The following is a 25,728-nucleotide window of genomic DNA, read 5'->3' as shown; positions in this document are numbered from 1 at the left end:
ACAGCGGCGACTCGCGTATAGACACTGTCGAACTGCAGCACCCCCTATTTCCACTTGATATTATCGATAACATTTAATATCTTTTCTTTAAATCTTTCTTTATACTTGTACAATATATAAGCTACCCCTCAGTTTTATGAAAAAGATAGAAAAATCTTTGTATAAAACTATGCGCTTCACAGTTCCAGCGGCGTGGTGTTTGACTGTGTGCGCATGCGCGCATAGGAAGCTGCGCACTAGACTGCGCACGAGGCTGCGCGGGAGAGAGAGAGCACTGTCGCTCCCGCAGTGCCGGTTTTTTAAAACAAAGGCTAAAAATTTTAGCTACGAACCGCCACTGCTAACAAATAACAACGTTGTATTTGTATTTCAAAGCGAGAAGAGACGTAACGTTACGACTAATTTCATTATCTATTCTATCTGGTGAGCCAGCCAAAGCCCGAACAAAATTATAATTCTCGTTAATTCCGTGCAAACACGAGCGTCCCACATTTAATCCCGCATAACTCGAACATAATTACATGGAGCGGAGAGCGGGTGGTAGCTCGCAACCACCTTTACCGGCAAAACAATAAAAATAAAGTGTCGTTTGCCGCGTCTTAATCCCTCGGCTTGTTACGAGCTAACCGATAGACTGGCATAATCCTCGAGCTTTTCAGTTCGCTTCGCCACGATAATTATTAACGACGAGCTCAGTCGTTTTAGCAGCACCAACCGACCGCACTGGAAACGAAAACCGGCGAAACTAATGGTAAGCGGATACGAACCATTTATATGCGTCGTTTTATCTTCTAATCCGGTTTGGACTCGTCTGATTGCCAAAGAAATCGCCACGAAACAGTGACAAAAATTATTATTTTTCGAGGACACTAGGACGTATTACAAGGAAACTGGCAAATTCAGTTGTTATTTGCTTAAATATTTCCCTTCACTACGAAAAATACGAGTATAATAATATATTTTACATGTTAAATAATCTAACTTCTCTTACATTATGGTACGAATTTAACCATCCCTTTCTCTCAGAACACTGACACTGAACTTCTACCTCCATTCTACTATTAAATACATAGGGAACATTGTATCAAACGCAGACAATATTCTGGCCAGCCTGCCCTTTCAAAATATTGAAACTAAACTTCAACCTCAGTATTGTTGTTAATTCAAACCACATCTGTTAAAGTTTCATGTAAATGAACAGTTCGAACATCGTACAATAAAGAAAAAGATAAATTTTAATATTTATATTGTTTGGACCTCATTAAATGTTTAATTGAGTTTATATTTATATCGTCGTTCTAGGAATCTTTTTGTTTTCCTGATTAGCAACAACCTCTAATAATACTGAAATCGTGTAATCTAAACGTGAAATAACAAAAATAACTTTTAATTTATCATGCTATTTCATCGCACGGTAACAACCGTATATCCCCGCAATCTTAACGTTCTAAATATCACATCAGCTGGTATTTGCATTTAAACAGTGACCGTACGCTAATTATTCCAGAATTAAGTCGCATAAAAAATGCAGACGGTGCTTTCGACTTAATTGTAGCTACTCATTTGCATATGCCTAACTGCATCACGCGTGCATCGTCCTAAGCTCGCGGAGCGGCTCAAGCCTTTTGTTTTGTGCCAAGAACCTAACAAGATATCTATGTACTCGAAAACGAGCGAGATAACAAGCTGACAGTATTTTGGCTACGATTTCGAAGAAAACAGATACCAAAGGACATCAGTATACTTCCTACACTTTACACTTCTAAATTATTATATGTATTACTACCTATAGTAATCATATCACGTAGCTATTTTGGTTGAATAATAAAATAATAAAAACTGCAATATCTACCTTCTAAATGAAAGTACAGATAAAACTAAATAAGAAATACTGTATAAATAAGTAATCTGGATTTATTAAAAACTAATAAGATTAGAAACTTTTAGTTACCATTTGGACAGGAAGTACGACTGCATAGATTGCCTGTTTGAACAAAAAAAGACGCTCTTAAATAAATCTTGAAATACATCATTTATGTCGCATGAATGAATGTGAAAGCGGATGTTAAAGAAACGAAATGTATTGAATGATATTTTATGATTATTAACACTTTAATAGTCAGTGTCAGTGCCAGTGCCCGATTAAAGAGGGGTCTAAGGGGGACTACAACCCCAAAAAACAGTTTCACCTAATCTTTATAAATTCTCCATGCAACAAACATAAATTTTTCTTTTGCTTTACATATACGCTCGTTCGAAGCTGCGTCGAGCCAGAAAACCCACTTTATCTTCCTTTTTCCCTTGTCCTACTTGTATTTCTCATCCAGCCATCGCATTTCTGGCAGTTTCAAGCTCGTGACCCCGTCGCGGGCTATTCTCGCGCATTGTTTCATGTTCGTTAAATATGCCTGTGTCGAAACTGTTTCGACCGCCGCGGGATTTTTCGGTTCCACGCTTGTACGCTTCGGAGAACTCGCTGTTCGGCAAGTTTTAGCCGTTGTAAAAGCACAGATTGTGCAGCGTGTAGCGTACGGAGAAGCTTGTACGAGTAAAGAGAAACTTCTTCCGTTAACAACTATATTTTTCTTTATTTAGAGTCCGGTAGAATTCATGGTACTATTTTTAATCCTTTGCAAATAAAATACTTTAGCTTGTTTGGATAAAAATATTTATAGAAAAAATATGTACCTATTTAGTTCACTATCACACTACAACATCATCAGAATACATAATAAAAAGGTCAATAATTTTGGGTGTTTCAAAGTAAAATTCAACCCTATTTTATGCTAAATTAAGTTTTTTCTTTTTTTTTTTCTTTTAAATAAAATAATACCTATTTTTAATTAGGATCTCAATGGCAATATGCGTGTCACGAATGTTCTCAGGAGTTCATTTCTCATCAGATGTCGTTTATTTTTTTCTCATTTACCGTCTGCACGCGAGTAACGAAGATCACGTGTGAGATATTACATCGGTCGATTCGAAATCAGTCTGTCGAACGAAATTCAAGCGGCAGCAAAGTCGATACCTTATCAGAAAAGAGGACTCCTCTGGGAGCGACGTCAATAAGAAGCCGCCAATTGCGGTTCCCTGCTGCTAATTATCGGATCCGAAAGCTGGGATATTAGCTCTACCGGATACACGTGACACTGGCAGGATACGGTTGCTTCGAAATTGTTCATACTTTGATGAAAAATTAGGAGGAAAAGATGTGGATATATAAAGGAAAGAAGTAAAAGATACCCATTAATAATACTCAACTTGTCTTAAATTACGATAAAAACAGGAATTAAAACATCGTTTTTTTCTTTTTCTTTTTTTTTTTTTTTCATGGATAAGCTCTAACCCCAGCCAGTTATTCAATATTATAGAGGGAAGGGGTTTAAAATTGAAGCTTCCTTTTCGAGTATAATTCCACGAGGCCACGAAGATGGTAGTGCAATATTAAAGCAATTTACAGAATACCAGAGGAACGTTTACTTCAGTTGCATAGAAGCTGTAAGAAGCAGCAACTGCAATGCGACCGACTCGAATATTTCGGCATTTCCATGTATATTTAATTCATGGGGTACACCGTAAAAGGTTTCACTGGCTAGCGAACGAAATTCACGAAACTCGATGTACACTAGAAATTTCGTATCTAGTATGTAAAATGTACGTCGTAAATGATAGAAATTTTATAGTGATTATAAAGGATTCACTCGATCACCCAGGAGATTTAATTCATATTGATTATAATAGTACATATAAGTCAGCGATTCAATGAAAATGCTATGATTGAGAATGATTTCGTCGAGTTGATGACGTCGATTGTCATGATATTAAATAGTAAATAGCGTTGAAATTAAATTAATAGGTATGCTGAAAAAATAATCCTAATCTAATATAATAAAATGTAACCTAATCTAATATACTTACCGGAATAAAACAGAAGTCCTTTAGGCTGTCTAGTTTTAAATTGCAAACTGATAGATTCCTGGGTACTCAGAACAGGTTCACCTTTGCTCAAGTCTATCGTCAAGTATTCTGTTCCTTTGAAAGATGCTTCAGAAGGAGCTTTATCTGGAACAAAATAAATTCGGAAGTTCAGAAGAAGCTCCTGCGTGAAAGCTAATAAGTTTAAAACAAATGATAAACGTACGTGACTAAACTGTAGCTGGAAACATTACAAAATGGTTTGTAAAAAATGCACAACATATGCAAAAGTATGTAAACATACGTGACCAAGGGATGATTTAAATATTCCATTTATGCATGTGCACAAATATATGTATATTTTCACGGATGAAACGAAGAAAAAGAAAAGTGTTATACATATAAAAATTTATGTGTAAATATGTACACCCGCGACGAAATCAGGCTTCCTCAAGGAAAATACTCATCACATGTATAAATTAATTCGGTACCTTTTCTTTTTTTTCAATTAAAGATTTATTTTCAAAAATTCATGGTAATTTCAATTGTTAAAGTAATTTTTCTTGTTTTATACTTTTACCTCACTTTTCAAATACAGAAAAGTGCGGGAAAGAATTCAAATTAAAAATGGTAATTAAAAAGGCGTTAAAGAATAGTTCCGAAGGCACTGAATTAATTTGTAAGTAAATACATGTAATGGATAGGTATCGTTTAAATAAAGTTTTTCGTGTCCGAAGAACTAGTATTTTATACTTAACCGTGTTCTACAAATTGTGTCGGATTCAATTAATTCGTAGTTTTTTTTAATAATCAGAAACTCAAATAGAAACTTCCTTTATGGGAGAGACTGAAACGAGATTAATTGTTGAAGATGTAACTTCTAAAATAAGAATTCTCCAATTTAGTTTGTAAAACTGGTTTACTTCTTCATGACGACAGCAACTGAAGTATTTAAAAATTCAATAGTCGTTCTTCCTTTTAAATTTTAGAACAAAGTTATTCGAGGTTCTTTTATTTAATAAAAATAGATATCTATTACAAAGTTTCAAAAAAGCTTTTGCCTTGTTTAAAAGTAAAATTTAATCAGTTCCCGAATAAAGTTTTCAGTATTACGTTGTTTTTTGAACACTTTTCAAAAAAGTAGAGTTTCTTTTAACTGCTTCATGATACTTTTCTAATTAATGTTACAAAAAATAAGCAAAACCGAACTGATAATATTAAAAATGTGGTATGGTAAAAGTTTTTCAATAATCGAGTATTGCGGTGCAATTTTTTTTTGCTGTTAATTTAAACTTTTAATACATTTTACAAATAAATTGTTACAAGTGTGTGTGCGAATTAAAAAATTTATATTTAAAAAATAGTAAGCATGCAATTTTTCTCATTAGAAATAAATTTTTATATACCTTTCGGTACTGAATCAAATAATTTAATATAAAAATCCGAGAACACAGTTTCTGTAGAATCAACCTTAGCGGTAGGGTTGATTCAGCCTGGAAACGTCTGATCTGCTCTGGTCACAGAAGTGCAGCAGACCAAGACCTTTCATTATTTCCTATCTTTCCATTGTTATCATACGACCAAACAAAAGCACAGCGACGTAAGATCAAGCAAAAAGTCCGTAAGACGGATCTGAATGGTTCTGGCGTTTCGCCAAATCGCGTCTTCGTGGATTTGTATGCACCGAATCGTCGATTGAAATGTTCATTACCATCGCAAATCATTCGCTGATCCGCAGAGAAAGGAACTATCTTCCTAAGAACGTTTCTCCTAACGATTCTGGGGATTTTCAAATCACTTATGATTCGATGCTTCTAACGAAGACTTTTTATATTGCCGTTCATATTACTCCCGATAAAATGAAAAGAAAGTTGAACCGCGGTATGATAAAAGTACAAGTGAACCTGTTCTCAAGTGGAGAACGCTAGAAATAATGGGGACAAGTATATGTATACTAGCTGTTACGTTTGGGTTGCCCTTTAAACTTTCAAGTATATTCGCACCATGATGCCGTAAAATAAAGTTTAAGAAGAATATACAGCGGCGCGGTGTTATCTGAAATTTAAGTCTAGTAAGAAACATAAGTTTCTTTTTATAGAAAATTGCGGGTTATCACTCGCGTAAGAAAGCATTAAGGACGAAACAAGGTTCGAACGATTACTCAAATGTTATTTTATATTTTGGTCATTTTGAAATTTCCATTTCGTGCCTTGATTTCCCATTTCAAAATAGAAATGCTTCGCTTTGGATGACTATACATAGTTGCACGCAGTAGCGAATCACGCGATCCTTAAAATTGTCACAACTATTCTCAGAACAATAGAGTACATACGTAGTAGTTTGTCCTTAAAGGATTAAACGCAGCATTCATTGGAGCAACGATATTGGCCAAGAAGACACGGCTGCGGTTTAAGAGAAAGTTTTCAACATACGACGCGACGCGACGCGACACGACGCGACGGGAGGGATATGTATACGAAAAGGTGTGCGGCAACTGGAACGAAAATGGGCGAGCTAGAGAGAGTTGGGCCGACGTTAAAGCTCGTCGGCTTTAGCTAATTGTGAAACACACCCCCAAAGCACTGCAATCGTTTGAATTATGAAGAAAGTTCGACCCTCGTTTCGCCCAGCATTTCTTTAGCCGCAGAATTCGATTTATGAGATACCGGCTAACCCGTTTCGCGTGAAACTAACCTCTCGATCATTCGAGATTTCTAATTGCGATAGAAACGAACGAGATCTTTGCATTATGTATTTGATAAAGGATTTTTTTTGTGATCTGGGAACTCATTCGAGTTCAAACTTATCATTTTTTTTATCTTTACTGGAATCAAGTTGTAATATTACTAAAATTAGATGTAAAATTAATGATAATGACTCGAATTTTGGTATTCTTTCCGAAATTGCCATGCTCGGTACTGTACACTTTGTCTGACAGATTTAATTAGTTACAACCTTCAGTAATTAAAAATGACTTTTTTTTCTTGTTTTTTCCAAGTGAAAAATATTGATACGGTTAGATCGTCGAGTCGACAACATATTACATACATATACCTATGTACGGTTAGAGGACTCTGTCGAAAGTTGACGGTTTCCTCGAAAAGTTCGGATATTAATTAAAGCAGAGAGGTGGCGCGGTGAAGTGGGAGTCCAGGATATTCAATACGTAGGGAAGCGGCTTAATTACGGCGGAACGAGGCGCGTTAATTACACGATACTTACGTTCGCCGCTGGAAATTGCTATCAAATCGAACGGTCGATTTGGGAAGGTGCGAGATGCCGCGGCAAATGACCCCCAATGGAGCAAAACCGAGGTAAACGACACACCAATCTGCCGGATATCGCGTAATTATCGCGACTCACAAATACACATGTTCGCCAGAAGGTGCACCGTTTTCTGGTAATTACGTTACGCTAATTGGCAGTCGCATTGCTTTTCGTTCATATCAGTTAATTTAAAATTCAGACACGGAGGACGTTTGAATAAAATATTTATACCGTAATTTTTCTCAGATTCCAAGCTATAAATTGATGTAGCACAAGTGCCATTTGGCAATACTTTTATGTTATGAAATGATATTAGCAATCTGCGGTGTGATATGCAGCTATCCAATAGACACAGCTGCGACATATTTCACAGTAGTGGCCATTATCCATCGCAAGGACAAGTCACGTGTTATCAGAGAAATCCGTATGGACTATCTAAGGGCACGGAGTCCTTTATGTAGAAGGATACACACCACTACTAATCCATATTAATCGTTTGCCATTCATTAGAAAGTCAGCGACAGGATGGCCCTCATCTGGAAGGGTGCTCGCGTTAGGTAACTCCGCACCTGGTGTACTCTCACGATCAATCGCACCTTCTCTCCTCCACCATTTTGCCGTAAATCTCTCGGCTAAACTGCCTCTGGTGTAGCCGTGAAAGACAATGACCAAGTAAGCTCGAACAGCGACGAAATGGCACGTATACGTTCGCGAAAGCAATTAACAAAATACGTCCGAGTATTTCACGCTGGATCTCTTGATGATTCCAAACGTTCGCTCGGTTATGAATATTTATTCAACAGGAGCTTGCTATACCTCGACTAGTTTGAAAAGGATCTCTCGGATAGAGAACCATGGACTAATCACTTTTTCGAGGATTTTGCTGGCTTTTGTTTAATTTGCAAATTCTGTTAAATGTTGCATAAACATTAAATTTGCAACAAGTAAATAATTTAATACCGGAGAAAAATCTTCTGTTCGTTTGAATTATGAAAAATTTCAGTAGAGCTAATTAACAATTTCAAAACACAAATCTGTATGTTGTATAAAGAAATGTATACTCTGAATTTCACATTTTATTCCAACTCTATATCTCGATCCGTTCCTGAGATATAAGGGGACAAAGTTCCTCAATGGCAGTCGAAATTCGAGGAAACAGCCTGACCCAGATTTTTTCCCAGGAAATACGCACATCGCGCGTAGTAGTAAAAAAAAAAAAGGTTGACTCAGCATTCGCCGCTGACCGGAGCGGCGCGCAAGCAGTGAGCTTGCGGTAGGTCAATGAGATTGTGGAAGTGAAAGATTCGAACGTGCCAGCGAGAGATCCGAGTGAGTAAAAGGTTGGAGCGAAATATTTAAAACCTTGCCCTAATTCAAAGGACGGTATCTCGACAAAGAGAAGTCGTAAAGGCGTGAAATAAAAGCTACGCTAATCGATGGCCTACCTGAATTTAATTATGGTGAAAAGGAAGATTTATTATCATTTCGTTCGCAAATAATTTCTACTATTTTTCAACGAACCATTTTAGAACCATTTTCAATTATTAGCAGTCAAAGTGTTAAATAGTTGAACTGTTCAAGTAGCCATAAGAAATAAACAAAATTCCATAGAAAATGGCCTCTCGACAACGAAAAGATTCTTTTATTACACGAAATAACGAGCTGGTGGAGTATCGCGCAAATAAGAAGTCACGGGCAGATTTTAATAAATTCCGACGGCTGTGCGAGACGATAAAAGTGGCATTAACGGTGTCGTTCGATCTCATCTCCGACGTCCTCGTTGTCCTCGTCCTCGTCCATGCGGGATTAGCCGAGTAATCTCTCCAAGAGCTTCGAGGACGGGAGTAACGAGATCCCGGGGGAAACGAAGACCTTTTCTCATCTTGGATGAGAAGCCGTGCTTCTCGCCGCGTTTCTGTTCCCTTCGCATCTTTTTTTTTTTTCTCTTCTTCCTAGAGCGCGTGCAAAAAACTTTCCGCCCGGAATAAACTTGTCCTCTTTTAAGTACAAGCTGAAATGACGAGCAGCTCTAGAGGAAGAGGCATGCATTCCTTGACGGATTCTGAATTTCAAACGGTTAAACGAAACGCTCACCCTATACCAAGAATAAACATGAATTTCGATAAATATTTAGAGCCTCTTCAAAGTTTCATAATCTTTCAATTGATATTTCGAAACTGGATAAGCTTTTAAGATTTACCGATTTTAGTGAATATTTTCTGACTAGGGAACAAAATTTGGGAATCAATAATACTGATACTAATCAAGGGAACTCCCTTAAACAGACAAACGATAAGAAAGAAAGAAGCATTCGTGTCGTCGTTAAATTTTCTTTGCAACACTTCTTAAGCTACCTATCCTGAGCAATAAAATAAATTATCCCAAGTTTTAAGCCGGCCACTCGACGGAAGAGTGGGTATATCTACTTCGATTCAGCCGGTTTAATAAATCTCGATGGCTAGCGAGGATAAAAGTGTATATACTAAAGACGTCGTTCGATTTATTTCTTGCCCCTTCTTCAACTTGTATCTTCCATACATTCGAAGGATTATCGAGCTAATGCGGGATGTCCTTTCGACGCGACGCGACGCGACGGTAGAGAAGGAAAAGAGTTTGAAAATCGAGGGAACGGGAAGATGGAGCTTTCAATAAAACCGATTTTCACTATGTCCCGGCCGTTAGAAACGGGATATTCAACGGAAGATCCCGTGAGAATTAGGATTCGATGAAAAATACGTCGGCGGGAAAGGCGCTAGGCGGGTCAAAATCGATTCGCGATTCTTTGATATACATATGTCGCTGGGACTTGGGTTTCATTCGGATCTCGTTACGAAAGTTTTTCTTCGAGACTCGTTAACCAACGCGGAAGTTGAACGAAATTCCTGCAAAAATAAGATGCGATACGCCGCCGTCTTCCCTCCGACTTCTTATCCCGTGAAATATTACGTATTTTCGTCATTAAAAGTTTATCCCTGGTACAACTATAGATGGAAGGTTGAACCGTTCGTGAGAAACATGGAATACCATTGAAGAGCCAATTAAAAGCAATCAATTTCTGGGTTAAATGTACGAGTGAACGGATATCTGCATCTACAACGTAAAATTCGATATTTTTATAAATAAAAGTTCCAAATTCTTTTACTGTTAATTTAGAAAATCAAGGTGTCACGCGTATAATGCATAGTTTATATTTTTGAAGAATTTCTAGTAGCTAATAAATAACCAAGAAATAAGAGCTGTACACCATACCTAATTGTCGAGGAGATTTGAATTCAATTTTAGCCTGACGCATAAGAAACAAAGTGATACGTATTATTCCACCGCACCTTGTTATTTATGCATCCATTTAACACTTTAATCGATATAGGTAAGGTAATTACAGACATTAAGTAAGTCGGTGTAATTACGTTGCACTACTGCCATTATCCTCGATACGTGCTTCCATATTCGCTAATGGAATAATTCTTCTATCGCGTAAAAACGTTCCTTTCATAAGATTAAACGTGGATCCGGTGCTATTCTTCGATCCATCGATTCATTAATTTTCAAAATTGTCGTTTACCTATTTTTTCATGTATGTATATCGAAATTTTTTGATAACGAGTCGTATCTTTTGACTATCATAGAGAGTTATGAGAGAATTATAGGAAGTTATGAAAGCAAAATAATTTTGACGACTCATTTCGTCAATTAATATTGCAAAGTCTTCAAACAGTATATTGCAAATCCTTTTCGCTGAAATGGCTCGTTTTCAAAGGGCATTGGACGACCAGGGTAGACCGAGATCGCCGAAGGCTTCTAGTTGGAGGAATGAATTTCCACAAACGCACAAAGGGACACACTGGAAACTGAATATGTATGCCTCGATCGATATGAATCGGTGAAATCACGATCCCCGTTGAATGAATACGAATCATACGGCTCCGTTGGCCAAGTTTTCCTCATACACACACACACACGCGCGCGCGCGCGCGCGCAAAGCCAGAATCTCAGTCGGAGGGATTCCGTTGTTTGGAATCCAGATTGAATCGATGCTCGAAAGTCCTCGGCACTACTGTCACGATGCACAGCTTCTCCGCAACTTCTTCCCATTCATGTCTCGAGAAACTGCGACCACAGCTCTCACAATCAGACGAACTCTCTGACCGTCCCACTGTGCCGGCGAATACCAGCAGAAGGCTTTTGTATCTTTGTGGACGGCTTGTAGGGCTGCTTGATTTCCGGCTATGCGTTTTTAAAGCAACGACTTCGATACAGAATGAAATCCACTTTGTCGGATCGAGCAAGTCTGGACTCTTTGAATCGTTTATAAGAAATTTTCTAGACGAGAGAAATAACATGTATTTTGAATATTTTTAAATTAATAGATTAGGTTAATGCCTCCTTAACCTTTTTAGAGTTAAACTAGCCAATCTCTGTACGATACAAGAATAAAAAAATAGAATATTGAATTTCCACCCTTTTCAGAAGAATTTTCTGGGACAGTAAGTGTTAAAAATTAAAATTCACGATTGAAAAAGTTTTGAAAGAGAACAGAGGATCAAGAGTATCCCTAGCCTCTGCTAAGGGATGTCCTCGTGTGTGGTGTCGACGTGATGCAATATACATGCTAATACAGTAGCTTTGGTTGTTGTACGTGCCGCAGGACGTCAGGAACTGTCCTTTGAGATGGTCGGAAAGCATGCTGGTATGTACATCGTTTTCCTTTGAGCTTCCTTCGAGAATTAGTGCTTTACGATCGAATCTCAATCAGGGCTACTCTGTTTAATCTGTTACTTAGGCTTGAACAATCATCTTCTCTGGCTATTAATCTACTTTGCATTTGTTTCATTCGAAAATTTTATTACAGTTAAAGGTGATTTTTGTATAATTTATATTTCTCTTCTGATTGCTTCCCTTCCACCGTTGACAAATCGATTAAGAGTCATTTCGGTGGAGTTCATTTCCCAACAACGTTACGAACCACCCCTCTCCAACAATTTCACCCTCTTTACCCAACCCTAATTCAGTGGAGTCGACGAGTAGGGTTGATCCGACGCGACGGAAGGCGTTGCACCATCACTTACGAGGGATGCTAGGTTAACCACGAAGTGACGACAGAACGGTCGTCATGGCTGGTTGCTGGGAGCAATCGTTGGTTAGGGGTGTCGTTCCCCTTTGATTGTTGAGGTGCACGTCTTTTCAAGGGGTAGGGTGCACAGCAACGTGATAAACAAGTGGTTAATCTCGCGTGCAAAACCCCGTGAAATGCACACTGGGCCCCACTGAATTTATCATTTCAAACAACCCTTCGTATCGAAACAAAGGGCTGATTAAAATATATGAAACCGTTCGTCTCAATTTTAAATGAAATTCTGTGGCGAACGTTTACGTGGAAAAATTTAAATTTTCTTGTTCGCACTTTTCAGTAATGTATTAAATTTTTGTAACATTTAATAATTAAAAATTATATTAATTTGCTTCTATTAAACTTCCCCTAATTTTAATTGTACCGTATTATATTTAAGTTGGAAGGAAATCCTTGATATACATACATATGTAGAAATGAAGAGAAGTGATCGATTCGAGGTGGAATGATCCAGTTATACGGCCGTAATAGCACGAAACAGATTAGTTTAAAGCGAATCGGTTGCAATGTGTTCGGATTTGGTGAATCACCGTGCACAGTGAAATGCATTAACGGAGAACATTTTGTGCGACAATTCGGCGAAGCAAGGGATAATCGGAGGGTCAGCAACGGTGTAAACTAAATGTACGTCGATGCGGCTGTTTAGGCAAGGTTAGGTCAACTCTGGCCCTTCGTATCAATAGCAGTTCCACGTCGACATAGTGTTTAGTCGTTAATTTGCATACCTCCCGAGGTACCAGTGCATTTCCACTGGCTATTGGTTACAACTGACTCGCGTTAAGTAATTCCTGCCTCGGTGACCAAATCGTCGGGCCAGCTGTAACGATGCAAAGTAATCTGTTTACCAATAAGCAAACCAGTCGATCAATTGCATAACCAAGCTTTCCTGATTTATATTAAATTGTAGTGGAAATAAGCAGAAGAACAACACCAGTGGAAAGACTTTGCTGTTCAAGAGTAAAGAAAATGTATAACTAACGATAAAATAAAGTAATAATTAAAATGTCCCGTTATTTTTTTTTTTAAGTCGAAAATATAGCACCTAACGCTGGAAAATTCATCTCTTACAAGTATCCTTCAACAATCTTTCTCTTTGCATAATTTGCAATAAACAAAGCCAGCTTCTCCATCATCGCGTAAGCACCGCAAAATTGTCTGGCTCCGAGTAGAAACGCAAATTCTATGGCACGAATAATCCTACTTTAAGGAACGGTTCGCGTCTTAATTTCCATAAAAGGCGTGCATTTACATAAGAGGGCAATTTTAATTATCTACGTTTAACATCTGAGCGCGCTAGGGGGTGGCTCACATTTTACAGGCTGATACGGTCCCGTGGCGAACAACAACCTGGCCATTTTCGTCGATTTTTCATCGTAACCGCGCCACCACCGTCAGGAATTCCAACCCCGTGAATTTCTGCGTGAAAAACTTAATTAGTGACCAACCCCCCGAAGAACAGCCCCTCTATCTCGACCCAATATACTCGCGTCAGACATCTGCTAACAACGCAACAAAACGACCGTTTATAATCTACCAGCAACGTTCCTGGCGCAGTCAAGAGAACCACCCTGACAACCACGACCCACCCTCCACCGCAATTTCCCCCACCTGTGTACCACCACTGCGGCATAAATCCCGAGCGTAGAGAATATTACGTTCCAGCGGCCGCGAAAGAACTTTAAACCCTCTGGCTGCCCCTTGCCACTGCTAAAGCTCCGTTTTCAACTAGCTGTATTTTACCGATCCTTTCGCCAAGGTATTCCACTTCTCTTTTTTTCTGTCACCCTCCTTTTAATTTTCCATTTCTGTTTCTTCTTTCTTTCGCGTGCAACTTATTTTCACGCCTTTGCTTGCTTGATTTTCTTTTTTAGAAACTTTCTTGAGGATGATTTTCCCATATTTGATTTCCAATTATTGCTAGAATAATTAATTTTTTACATAGTTCCAAAGAAATGATTTAAATTAAGCGTATTGATTAATAGAAATCAATCTGTTATTTCCAAATAACTTTATGTTATTGAATGATCAATTTTTAAGATGCATCACAATGCTAATTATCACGTGAAATGCAAAAAGTAAAGGACATTGAGCGTTTTTGCACAATGTATCTTCATTGGAAACAAATCTGGACACAAAGGGATAAATTACGAACGGTCGGGATTCCCGCATCGCTTTTGAATTTCGAGTGAATTCCACCCCACATCGACCGGTTCACCTTTGTACCAATTTAAATTGTTCCACTATCCTCTGCGTTTCGCGATATCGCTTCCCTGTATCGTCGTAGTGCGGTTGAATATTAAATGAACCTCTTCAAATTGCCAAGTATTTACAACTCTAATGACACGTTAATTTTTCATACACCTGAGAAGGCTTATTCTTCAAGCCTTGATGAGAAAATCTGCCAAAAAATGTTTTATTACGTATACAAATTAATTCAGTGCCATTAGCACTATGCCTTCTGAATTACTAGTTATTTTAAATTTCAATATTTTCCAGTGCTTCTCTGTATTTGAAAAATGACGCGAAAATGTGATAATGATAAAAATTAAGGAACAATGATCTGAATAATGATTAAAGATGTATCAAACTCAAGTTGTGAAATCGGATAAACTAAATCTCTTCTTTAAATTGATCACAGTTTCCTGAGGAAATAGACGCATCATTAATATTAAGACTTAACGAACCAGATCCAAAGTGAACTATCATCTTTACCATCATCCAGGATGGTGATGGAAAATTGAACGAGCAACGTAACTTAGGAGGTACTAACTAAAATCTATATCGAGAGGATTCTGCATTCTATGGTGAAGTTTAATTAATCAAACTAACGAGGTGCGATTTATCTTACTCTACGTTATAACCGGAAAGCCAAGATTAGAAAGAATGCAAGTAATTTACAGATTAATCTCTCCGTCGGCGTTACTTCAAGCTTCCAACATTATTTACCAACACCAGGATTTCATCCTTAAATCATCGACCACAATGTCTATTATAGAGACGGGCTAATTGTAACATTATAGCAGCTTGTTACGTATTACAAAATTAGAGGAGTTGTGCCATTATTACCTGTCCACAGATAAGAAATTGTATTCTACGTTTCTTATGAATAATAAGCTACTCCAATTTTTATGTTACTTTTTTATGATCAATTTAATGATGTAATTTTATGATCATCACTGTACGTTTCATAACGCTAATCGAAGAGATTAATCACTTTAACTCAGCATCCCGATTAATAAAGAGAAATTATGCTTAAAATATAATTGATGATAGGTTTGAATTAATCGCATAATATTACTCGTTGATGTTTTGATTTAGCGATAACAAAATTCTAATTATAATAATTTTTTTTTTTTTTCAGTAAAAATATTGTAAAATTTATTATTTATCATCAATTTTACTTTATAAAATATTATACATATATAAAACGCATTCACACCCCAATCGCATTCATTCTATCTTCTCATAAAAAAAAATGAAACAAACGAATCAAGAAACTGGTCATTGAAAAACATAGTTGCATCACAGAGGTGTCTTGTTTTATCCTGTTAAAATATGAATAAATAAGAGATCGATAAAAGTTGGTTCAGAATTGCTCATGATACTGGCCCATGTGCGCATGAATTAGATATGATATAGTTCAGAATGCATTAACGATAACTACGATCTACGGATGAAATGCTAGCGATACCTCTACCTATACTGGCCACATTAGACCCTTTAGCTGAATAATTGAGGTGACTCACTGTACTCCCATGCCCAGTATTCAGCAGCACCCGCCGTAGGTAGCACCGTGCTCCATGCTTCTATGTGAAAACAGACAGAAGGAAAAAACGAAAGTAAAGAACTGAACCATGCTATCTGATATCGGTGAAACGAAATTGAAGAAAGCTCCTTCCACCTGAATTGAAAATATCGTATCTCTATTTGGTTGTTGCGGATCAAATGGGAGATTTTGAAATATTGGAAGTCTGATATAAGTTGATAACATAAAAATAGAATTGAGCATTATTCGAAAATAACGAGCATCTACTCATTTTTTCTATGTCATTCTATCCCTAAGAATGAGAGATTGGAAATTCGAAAAATGTTTCCTTTCCTACCATTCTATCTCCGGCAATATGAAGAGAATCTACGGTATATATGTATATTTATTTTCTACTTGAATGTTATGTAGCAGCTATGTAATAAAAAAAATTAATTTGTCCGGTATAAGTTAAAAAATTAACTTCCGTCGAGATGATGAAAAGAGTTTTAAAACATCTATCGTTTAATAGTTTAATGCACTGCGCTGCTGTAATTATTACTGCAGTTGAAAAACTTGTTATTCCGAATGAGTTCATAAAAACTTCATCACAATTTCATAATTCGTTTGTTTAACCGTAATGAAATTATTTGATCTGGAGTTCGTAACTCACTTATATTCAGATTAATTTCCCAAATAAATTGGTTTATTAATAAAAAAAAGAATTCGTTCCTTAAATTAAATTCTGTTAATCAATCAACTAATTAATTAAAGTAACCATTACTAATTAATAAGGTAAGCTTCCAATTCCATATCTTACATTATTAATATTCTAGTAATATTACTGAAGACTTTTTACATGAATATATAAGTAATAAAATCAATATAAAAATATTCCATTTTTGCAGTATGTATGTCAATCTGTTTAAATTGTCATGCAGAACATAAAAGCTACAGATCACTGATTTCATATAAAATTTGTGTTATCAGATATTTAATTGATTAATTGCTTCGTTTGATCGTATATCCGTTTATTGTCCCATCGAAACGTGTAACCCCAGAAAACAGCAGCTTGTTGATACTCAAACAATGGTATGTTATCATGTCAGTAGGAACATCAACGAAACGTGACTATTTGCCTGAATTAGCTGAACGTGTACGACCCGGAATTACAAGCAGATCATGGTCAACTTGGTGAACCATGACTAAACGATACTGTTAACCAATTGATGCCACTAAAATCAGCATTGTTAATCTTCCTGATGTACACAATCGCTCAAAAGTCATTGAACATTTGTATTTGAGAAAATTCTAAAATTTTATAAAATCTACTAAATTCAAACTACTTTTATTACAAACGTCCACGTCAAGAAGAGGTGAGCTGTCGGGATAAATTTATTACATTATGCTCTAAACACGGAAGTGGGTCAACAGTCAACCGTCTTAAAGAGGGAAATACCATATTTCCCACTTAGCGAGCTCAATGTTCGTGTTTCTCATATTGTACAGTTACGTTCGCTAATTCGTCTATCTCATTTAACCGTTTCATTATGCTGACAAATGTTTTGTTAATCCACCGCGTAACCTGAACACGTATTTGCCTCGTGACATAATCCATATCGCATACAAGACATACTTGTTTCATTCCCTTATTTCAGAATGAACAAAAAACTATATTTAATATCTGACGCTTCTGAAGTAACATGAATTCTGTTACAATTAATTAACTAACTGTTTTTGAAAGTAAAATAAAGTACAATAATTAGTACTTGGAAAAATTTCAGAAATATTCAAAAATTAGAAAGAGGATTAATTTTAGAGATTTATTGTAAAATATTACATGATTTTACAGTAAAAAATCAAAATTATAAAGTATTAATGAGTTCATTACTGTTATGCTAAGGAGCTCGATGCTGCAAAAGACACAAAGAGGGTTGTAAAATTAATAACTTTTTAAAATTTAACTTTTAGTTCATTTTGTTTTTTAGAGTTTGTAAAGTGTACCTTGGAAAAGAGATTTATTCTTATTTTTCATGGTAAAATAGAATAGAATGGTTAAAATTAAAAATAAACTTAGAAACGAAAAACTTGACAGCTGGTAACACTAGCTATTTGAATAATTATTCAGATTATCACAAAATCAATCAATTCTCAATAATAGTCTTCTAGGATTAAGAATATGTTATAATGTGATAGTTGAAATTGTAGTAATTAAAGTAGTAATTGAAGAAAGTTCTAATTAGAGCACAGTAAGTACCGATCATTGTCGTTTGCGTGTCTAATAAGACGAGGATTAAATCGTTCGGTGAATATGGAAATGTATAGTCACAGTAAACGTAGCATCGTTGGTGAAATAGGTCGACGATCAACAGCCTTGAGGAACGGGGTGAACCACCCTTGCAATAACGAAGCCGATGCTCACATACCACGTTCACCTTGTACGCCGTTTATCGTCGACATACCTTTCCTACCATTTCCATTCCACTTCACTTCACAAGGCGATCGATCAACACCGAGATTCATTGACTGACACGCCTACGATGAGCAATTGGTAAATGAACGTTAACGAAAGGAGATCCCGAAATGGTACCTCAGACAATATCCTAAAGATTGTTATTAAAACAGTCAAAAAGACAGTCAAAAAATGTGAAATTTGTAAACTTTTGAATTTGGTAGGGTAAAATTTTCAATTTAAAAACAGATGTACGTTCAATGCCGATTAATCTCACCGTTAGTATAAAAGCCGTTTCCTTTTTCCGTTCGTCCAACTAATAATAACGTTCGTCAGAGACGTGCAATAACAAGGAAAGATTAAGCCAGCCAGAATTTCCTTTAATTTTTTACGTTCCCGTTAACAGGTTTTTCCTTGGGCACGACGATTGTCCCTGCTCCGTGGACAGAGATGGTCGTTACGCGCGATATAACGTAATCTCCAAGGTTTAATGACCACGTTGAAGCCGTGTGTCAGACATTCGCGAGAAGAAAGAAGAACGGACGATGAAATAGCGACGGTCACGACGACGACGACGACGACGACGACGACGACGACGAGAACGTCAGAAGAAAAACGAACGAGAGGATTTATTAGGGTCAGAATAATCAGTCCGTTGGGATCTCTTACAAATACCACAGGAAAACGACGCTTTCTCCGTGGAAAAGCTTGGAACAGATTGGAGAATAACGCGCGAAAGACACGTGTGAAGAAAATTTGCCCGATAATTAATTAATCAGTGAGATTGTTCGGTTCAATCCATTCGATGAAAAAACTTTCTTTATTTTTTCACTTTCACCAAAATATGACCTGCTAGCGAAATGCTTGGGTGTGATTCTTTATTTCGAAACTTTAATCGTTCGAATTTTCATAAGCACACACTCAAACCCAGTGTCAAATCGTAAGGAAATTGAGTTCGCCGGTTGTTATAAATAAAATGCGTCTGCTCGTGACGTTCGATTTCTGCGAACTTCGAAGACGATTCGACGTTTCCACGTATCCTTTTCTCTCTTTACCTCAACTTTTCGAATCGCTTCGTGGAATAGTTTCGCTAAAAGATTCCTTTAAAATTATATATTATGTATTCTGAACTGATGGAAAACCTCGGGTTCGTTGAACGCTCAATTCGTTCATAAAACTACATGGGAAAATTAGAAATTGTTTGATGAAAGGAGTAATGAAAAAATGTTGAACTTTTTATTGAAAATATATTCATACAAATTTGTCTTTCATTTTACTTGATTCTTTTCTTTCATTGAAAATCTCGGACTCGTCATTTCTCAAAGAAAATAGGTATACGTTTGAGTGTCGACAAAATAATATCTCGAGTCTTGAAAAACTGTTTTTCCTCTTTTCTACGATAGCCTTATCAAAATGCTCAGAAAACAGAATTTCTATGCTTCTTCCTTTCCTTTCAACGAGTTCTCCAATTGCTTCGTGGCACGATTCGCATTCAACAAGAGAAAAATTGATACAGAATAGTATACCCTTTCATTTTACTGTTTTATTTTTATTTTTATTTTTGCAAGAAAGGAAAATCTATTCTTTCCGTCAAGAGAAACACATCATTCGGTATTCTGAAGCCGATGTATATTATGTATCAATCATGAATTATTTCATCTCATTTTTATATTTTAAGGATACTTCGTACCAGTTTGAGTTACGAGAGAATTCATTGGCATGTTTAAATGCAGCGCAGAACGAGCTTTAGAAACTGACGAACTACTTTTTACGCTCGAAATGGTTCGGCAACACGCGATCCAAAAGCTAGACGTTAACGCACGATTGTTTAACAATAGAATTTGAAGATAATGGAAGAGAAGTTAACTCATTATGTACCTGGGAAAAAGATCAGAAATCATCGCGTGAAACATATGAAAATTTTCAAGAAGAATTCTGTAAACGGTTTTATGATTTCGTTTCATGTATTAAATGATACCGTATAAATGTCTATTAATAATTCAATTCGTGCCTTTTCTATCTTCGATCAAATTCCTTTTGCTAACGGAAAAATTATGGGTCCAATAGTTTTTCCATCGACCATCGCCGAGAATAAAAATTCGAGGCTTATTCAAATGTATTATAATGAGAGCAAAGTACTCGTCGGGGGTGAATTCATTGTCGCGTGTCTGGTGGCATTTTTTGGAACGTCGAGTGAAAAAGCACCGATTCAGAAGCGTCTGAAAGCATTAATACGTACGAGGGTAAGTGTATACCGAGCCTGGGAATTTTACTTCGCATAGTAAATCCCAATTAAAGTAAATCCCGACCGCTGCTTGTCCAGGGAGAAACATGGAATTTCGCTCACGCGGTTCCCGGCCTTTTAAATCTTTAGCTACGTGATCTTGCATTCTCCAGGACTTTTCATACAGAGACAAAAAAGTGAACGTCTTCAATCATTTCAGAGTTTGAATAGAATTTAATCACGCTGCTTTTGCAGGATCAATGAAGGTAGATTGATAATGAGCCATTTTTTACTATCAAAAAAAAATACATAAATTGAAAAGAAAGTACCAAGTTATCGTCTAATTTAATTTATAAATGAGGGAGAATGATTTGAAAGCTTGAATAACATTATGCGATCGTGTTATTTAACCCCTAATTTAATTTTGTATTTTATATTATTTTCATTTTCATTTTCATTTTCATTTTCATTTTCATTTTCATTTTCATTTTCATTTTCATTTTATCTAATCACAAGAAATCTCAAGTTTCGTGCAATTAAAATTCGTCCGCATTAAATAATATGCAATATGGATTTGGAGCCACGAGGATGTGGCATAATGATTGATATCGTGGTCAGGTAAATTCCTGGTGACATGACATTAACGAATTAACAGGGTGGAAAATGTAACGGTGTAAAAGCCTGATTGTCGAAAAGAGGTCGTACTGGTATCACGATTAATTGGATTGTATATCGAAGTTGCTCAACCGATGAAATGTGAAATATTTTCGGATATCGGAAAAAATTCGACCATTCGGCATTATTGAAAAATTGAAGTACCAACTATTGAATAGGTCACTATTTTCCCAGCACCAATTTATAGATTTCAAAATTCAAATTTAAAGTTTTACATTTCACGATCTAAATTTCAAATTTTAAGCCTGAAATTTCAAGTTCTGAGCTTCGTACTTTAAAACTGCAAACTCCAAGTTTCAAATACTTACATGGATTCTCAGACTTTAAATTTCAATTTTTTAGGAAAAGGATTTAAAGTTTTTTTCACCGAGCACACTCTCTCATAACTACATGTCATCCACACCACCGTAAACGAAAGTCCAAATTTACTGTTTATTTCTAATCGTGATTTTCCTACTACAGTAATTTCTGAGCGATTTAAAAATATGAATTTTAAAAATATGAGCATCAACGAAGCATTCCAGAATCATGTAGTTACTCAAAATAATATTAAAATTATATAACATTCAGAAAGGATAATCATTCTGATCGTATTTCGCATCGAAGTGCATACATCAATTGCATTTCCGTGTAATGTTAACACCAATTCGGTTATGAATCGTAATCGGTATTGACTGGTCAGATTACATTCGATTATCGCATAAATATATTCAAACATATGGATATTGTTCACGTTAAATTGCACACGGAGTTTCAAATCCCTTTAATATTGACCATGAAACATACCACCTACTGCACTATTTTCTGAAGTATCTACCATTTTCGGCAATGAACTCTTCAATCTCTATTGCAATATTATCATACATTAAAGACTATTTTTTTTAATAAAAATGTAATAATTAATCCGACAGTGACGATAATTGGTTATCTTGTTACACGATAGAACTGGTATGAAACCTCGATCAATGATCAACGATCAACGATCAACGATCAACGATCAACGATCAACGATCATATCATACAAGACAGTCGGATATTTGAACCTGGCAATTGAAACACCGCGTTTCTATACACAAATGTAAACAACGAAGCATCCAGATGTAAAACAACTTACCTTTCTCACAATAGGCACCCTCATAATCGCCGGACCGGCACTCACAGATGGGTCCACTATCGGTGGAAATGCAGATACCACCGTGTTGGCAAGGATCACGTGTTTCACAAGCATCAGTCGTATTGGCGGTCATCATGTTGCGTAAACTCTGCGAACAGACAATGGAAAGTAACGTTAACGTATCCGTATGGACATCAAAGTGTACTAGAGGCTGGGAAACGATGGAGAAATCGATATCACGAGGATCAGTTTCTAGCAAAGAATCGTGAAAAACCGCGGTAAAATAAAATTTTAAAAGTAGTTAGATTTAGTAATTTCAATTCCTTGATTCTGCATATCGTACTATACCAACAGGATAACACCTGTCCCTCAAAAACGATTTTTTAAGGTTCGAATCCTTAAGGTTTCTCGCAAACATCGATAGCTTTTTCAGCTGGATTTTTCGTCATCTTTAAATGGCCAAGAGCCAACCGAGAAACGATCTTCCGCATAATATAATCAAGCAGGCCGTTGCAGGTGACCCGGTAACCTGGTACGTGAATCCACAGAGCCGTTTTAAAGGCAGCAAGAAAAAGAAAGCTGCAAGTTTCCTCGCCGGTTTCGGTAAACGCCGTCGCGTCGGCTGTGGAGAAAAACCGAATATGTAGGCCGTCTCTCATCGTCAGTGGTGAGAAAGCAGGCTCATTTGAGAGATTGCTGAGGTGCCATGGGAAAATGAATAAAAGAACCGCGATACGAAAAAAGGAAAAAAGGAAGAAAGGAAACCACGAATAGTAGCTCTATCTAAATTGCAAGAGAAACGCTGCAAACGACAAGTGAAGTGTAAGAAATGTATTTCACAATAAGTTAGGTTAACAGATGATAGAATAAAATATTCTATTGTATTATTTACTAAAAAATGTATGTCAGTGCTAACACGCCTTCTGCATCGATCTCCTCCACAACGAAAGAGTTAAATATACGTAAAAATTAAAAACCGTGTCATCAATTCGAATTCACGTAGAACAAATATCAATCATTCTATCTGCGATACCAGAGAGGAATATAAAATTTAGCTAGCAACTAACGAATGCCAAAGGTCCATAGAATGTTCTATTTTTTCCAGTTCTGCGGTACTAGTTGCAGATGTACCGAAGTAAATAAGCTCTATGCCAGATTCCTTGGTAGTTTATTAATTCAATTAGACTTTTCCACGAGCGTTTTGTTAGCAGATCACGTACAACTACTTCTATCAGCTGACGGTGTAACCGTGTTTCGAGACTATTGAGGATTCAGGACGCGGGCCAAAGTCATACGGCGAGGAACGATACGAAGACGCGAAATCAAATTTCAGTTTCTCTTTGGTAATGGCTGTTGCACCACCCACATTACCTCTAATCGTCTTCTTACAATTGACTTTCTTCCAACGATCCCGAAATCCCTCGGGAATTTTGTATCTTTTCTATACCCGTGATAATACATATGTTACTTGTTATAAAAATCAAAAAGACTCATTAGACTAAATTGCACTCGTTTCCATTCGTTGCAAACTATGATGCCTTATTTCACGGTAATTTCGCTCGCGATCCAAGGAGAAAACATTATACGTTGACGCAGTGTTAGCTTGCAGAGTCTCGTATTCGGGACACGAGGGAAGAGTAGAAGAGGGTGAACGTAAGAAAGGGGTGGCAGATGCCCCGTCTGCGGATGCCCGGATTCTCCTCACGTCAGGACAATCAATAGCGACTGTGTTCCATAGGAATGTGTATTCACCTGCGACGAGAGAAGTCTTCTAACCTGTATAACGTCCGCATGCAATCGTCCCGGCTGCTTCTGACAGATACAAATAACATCCGTAAAGATGTTACTGCGATCCCCGATTCTGACCAATGATGATGTCTTTGTCAGTTTAATATCAAATTTAAACTATTATGTACGATTACATCGCAACAGTGGATTAGAATGATTAAAACTGAAACTTTCAATGAATTCAGCGTGGCAGACAAGGTATTAACGAACATACGGAAACTATGCAGAGGATTATCTTTACTCGATTACACACCAAGAAATTCCAGCGGTGCGGAAAGTGCATCGCCTTCGCGAAGTATGCACCGCATAGTTACATAAGTATGCATCTGCCGCATCGAAAATATCTATTTCTAACGATAAGTTCGAACATATCAAAATATTTGCTGTGCTGATAAATAAAATTTCAAATGCTTTACATGGTTAGTTTGTAAACTGGCGATATAGAGAATATTAATATTACAAGTAACTGAATCAAAGTCGACTGATATTTCGAATAATCAAAGTGCATTCAAAATGCCACACAACTACCCTGTTGTTTGACCTGAAAACCACCGAGTTCAACTCGGATTCAGAAGATGAGTCTAGTCCAGGAGCTGCTGGACAGTTTGGCGGTTTAAGCCAAACACTCGGCGAATAACTTGTATCAAAGGCATCGAATCATTTCCTCAAAGTTTGGAACAGGATGAGATCGAATTCGACGTTGTACACAGTAATCAATTTGTTAAAATTTGTACGCAATAAATCGATCATGATTCATATGGAACAGGTTAGGAAGAAACTCGCGAACCGAATAGGAAGTTTTATTTTAACTCCCGAATATAGTAGTGGAAATTCCGAGAACCGAGGTACACTCGGTATTTGCCTTGCAATTTCTCATCGTGTCGACGAGAACGTTGAAATTACAAGGGCCAAGGTTGTACGACATCGTGGTATGTCTGTGGAGGATAATTTGAGAAATCTCGACAGTGGAATCGGATGGAACAGGTTCGATTCTGTCGCGAAGGGACCTTCTTCTTCCCTAGGATCGTGACGATCGTGACGATCGTGGTGTCGACGATGTCCCTGTTGCTGCTCTGCTACACAGAAATTGGATGGAAACTCCGCGAAGAGACGGGAATATACATACACATATATACGATATTGTAAACTCCGTGACAAGTCCCGAAATCGGTTCGCAGTCTACGAACTTTCGTCATATCCCGTGTACGCGATGGTCCACGGGGGTCGGGCCACCAGGATTTACGGGAACCTCGTTTCTGACTATCCGACGATAGCTGTTTCTCCTGTTTTGTTACGTTTCGTTTCACCAGACACAGATAAGAAAGGATAACAATTAGACTTGTTGATGGGATTTTAATTAAAGATGCACTCTAATAATTAACCACGAAATTCAATTTCTAAGATATAAATCAGAATAAAA

The 25,728-nt window shown here is 37.0% G+C and overlaps 1 protein-coding gene across 7 annotated transcripts in view; it reads right to left on the bottom strand.

Moving 5' to 3' along the window:
- The window catches only part of LOC114876022 (neurexin-1), a 189,205-nt gene that overhangs the window by 94,985 nt on the left and 68,492 nt on the right, over positions 1–25,728 (bottom strand). For 4 of the 7 annotated variants that reach the window (XM_046289001.1, XM_046289002.1, XM_029186997.2 and 1 more), the window contains exons 3-6: positions 22,521–22,668; positions 16,057–16,116; positions 3,919–4,062; positions 1,952–1,984 (exon numbers count right to left, since the gene is read on the bottom strand). In XM_046289001.1, the coding sequence (XP_046144957.1) occupies positions 1,952–1,984; positions 3,919–4,062; positions 16,057–16,116; positions 22,521–22,668 (385 nt within the window). The remainder of the gene's footprint in view (positions 1–1,951; positions 1,985–3,918; positions 4,063–16,056; positions 16,117–22,520; positions 22,669–25,728) is intronic. The other 3 variants (XM_046289003.1, XM_029186999.2, XM_046289004.1) reach the window with 2 other exon arrangements.

Source organism: Osmia bicornis, chromosome 15 (genome assembly GCF_907164935.1).
Source record: "Osmia bicornis bicornis chromosome 15, iOsmBic2.1, whole genome shotgun sequence".
In the NCBI taxonomy this organism is placed as follows: domain Eukaryota; kingdom Metazoa; phylum Arthropoda; class Insecta; order Hymenoptera; family Megachilidae; genus Osmia; species Osmia bicornis.
This window is presented reverse-complemented; position numbering and strand designations above follow the sequence as displayed.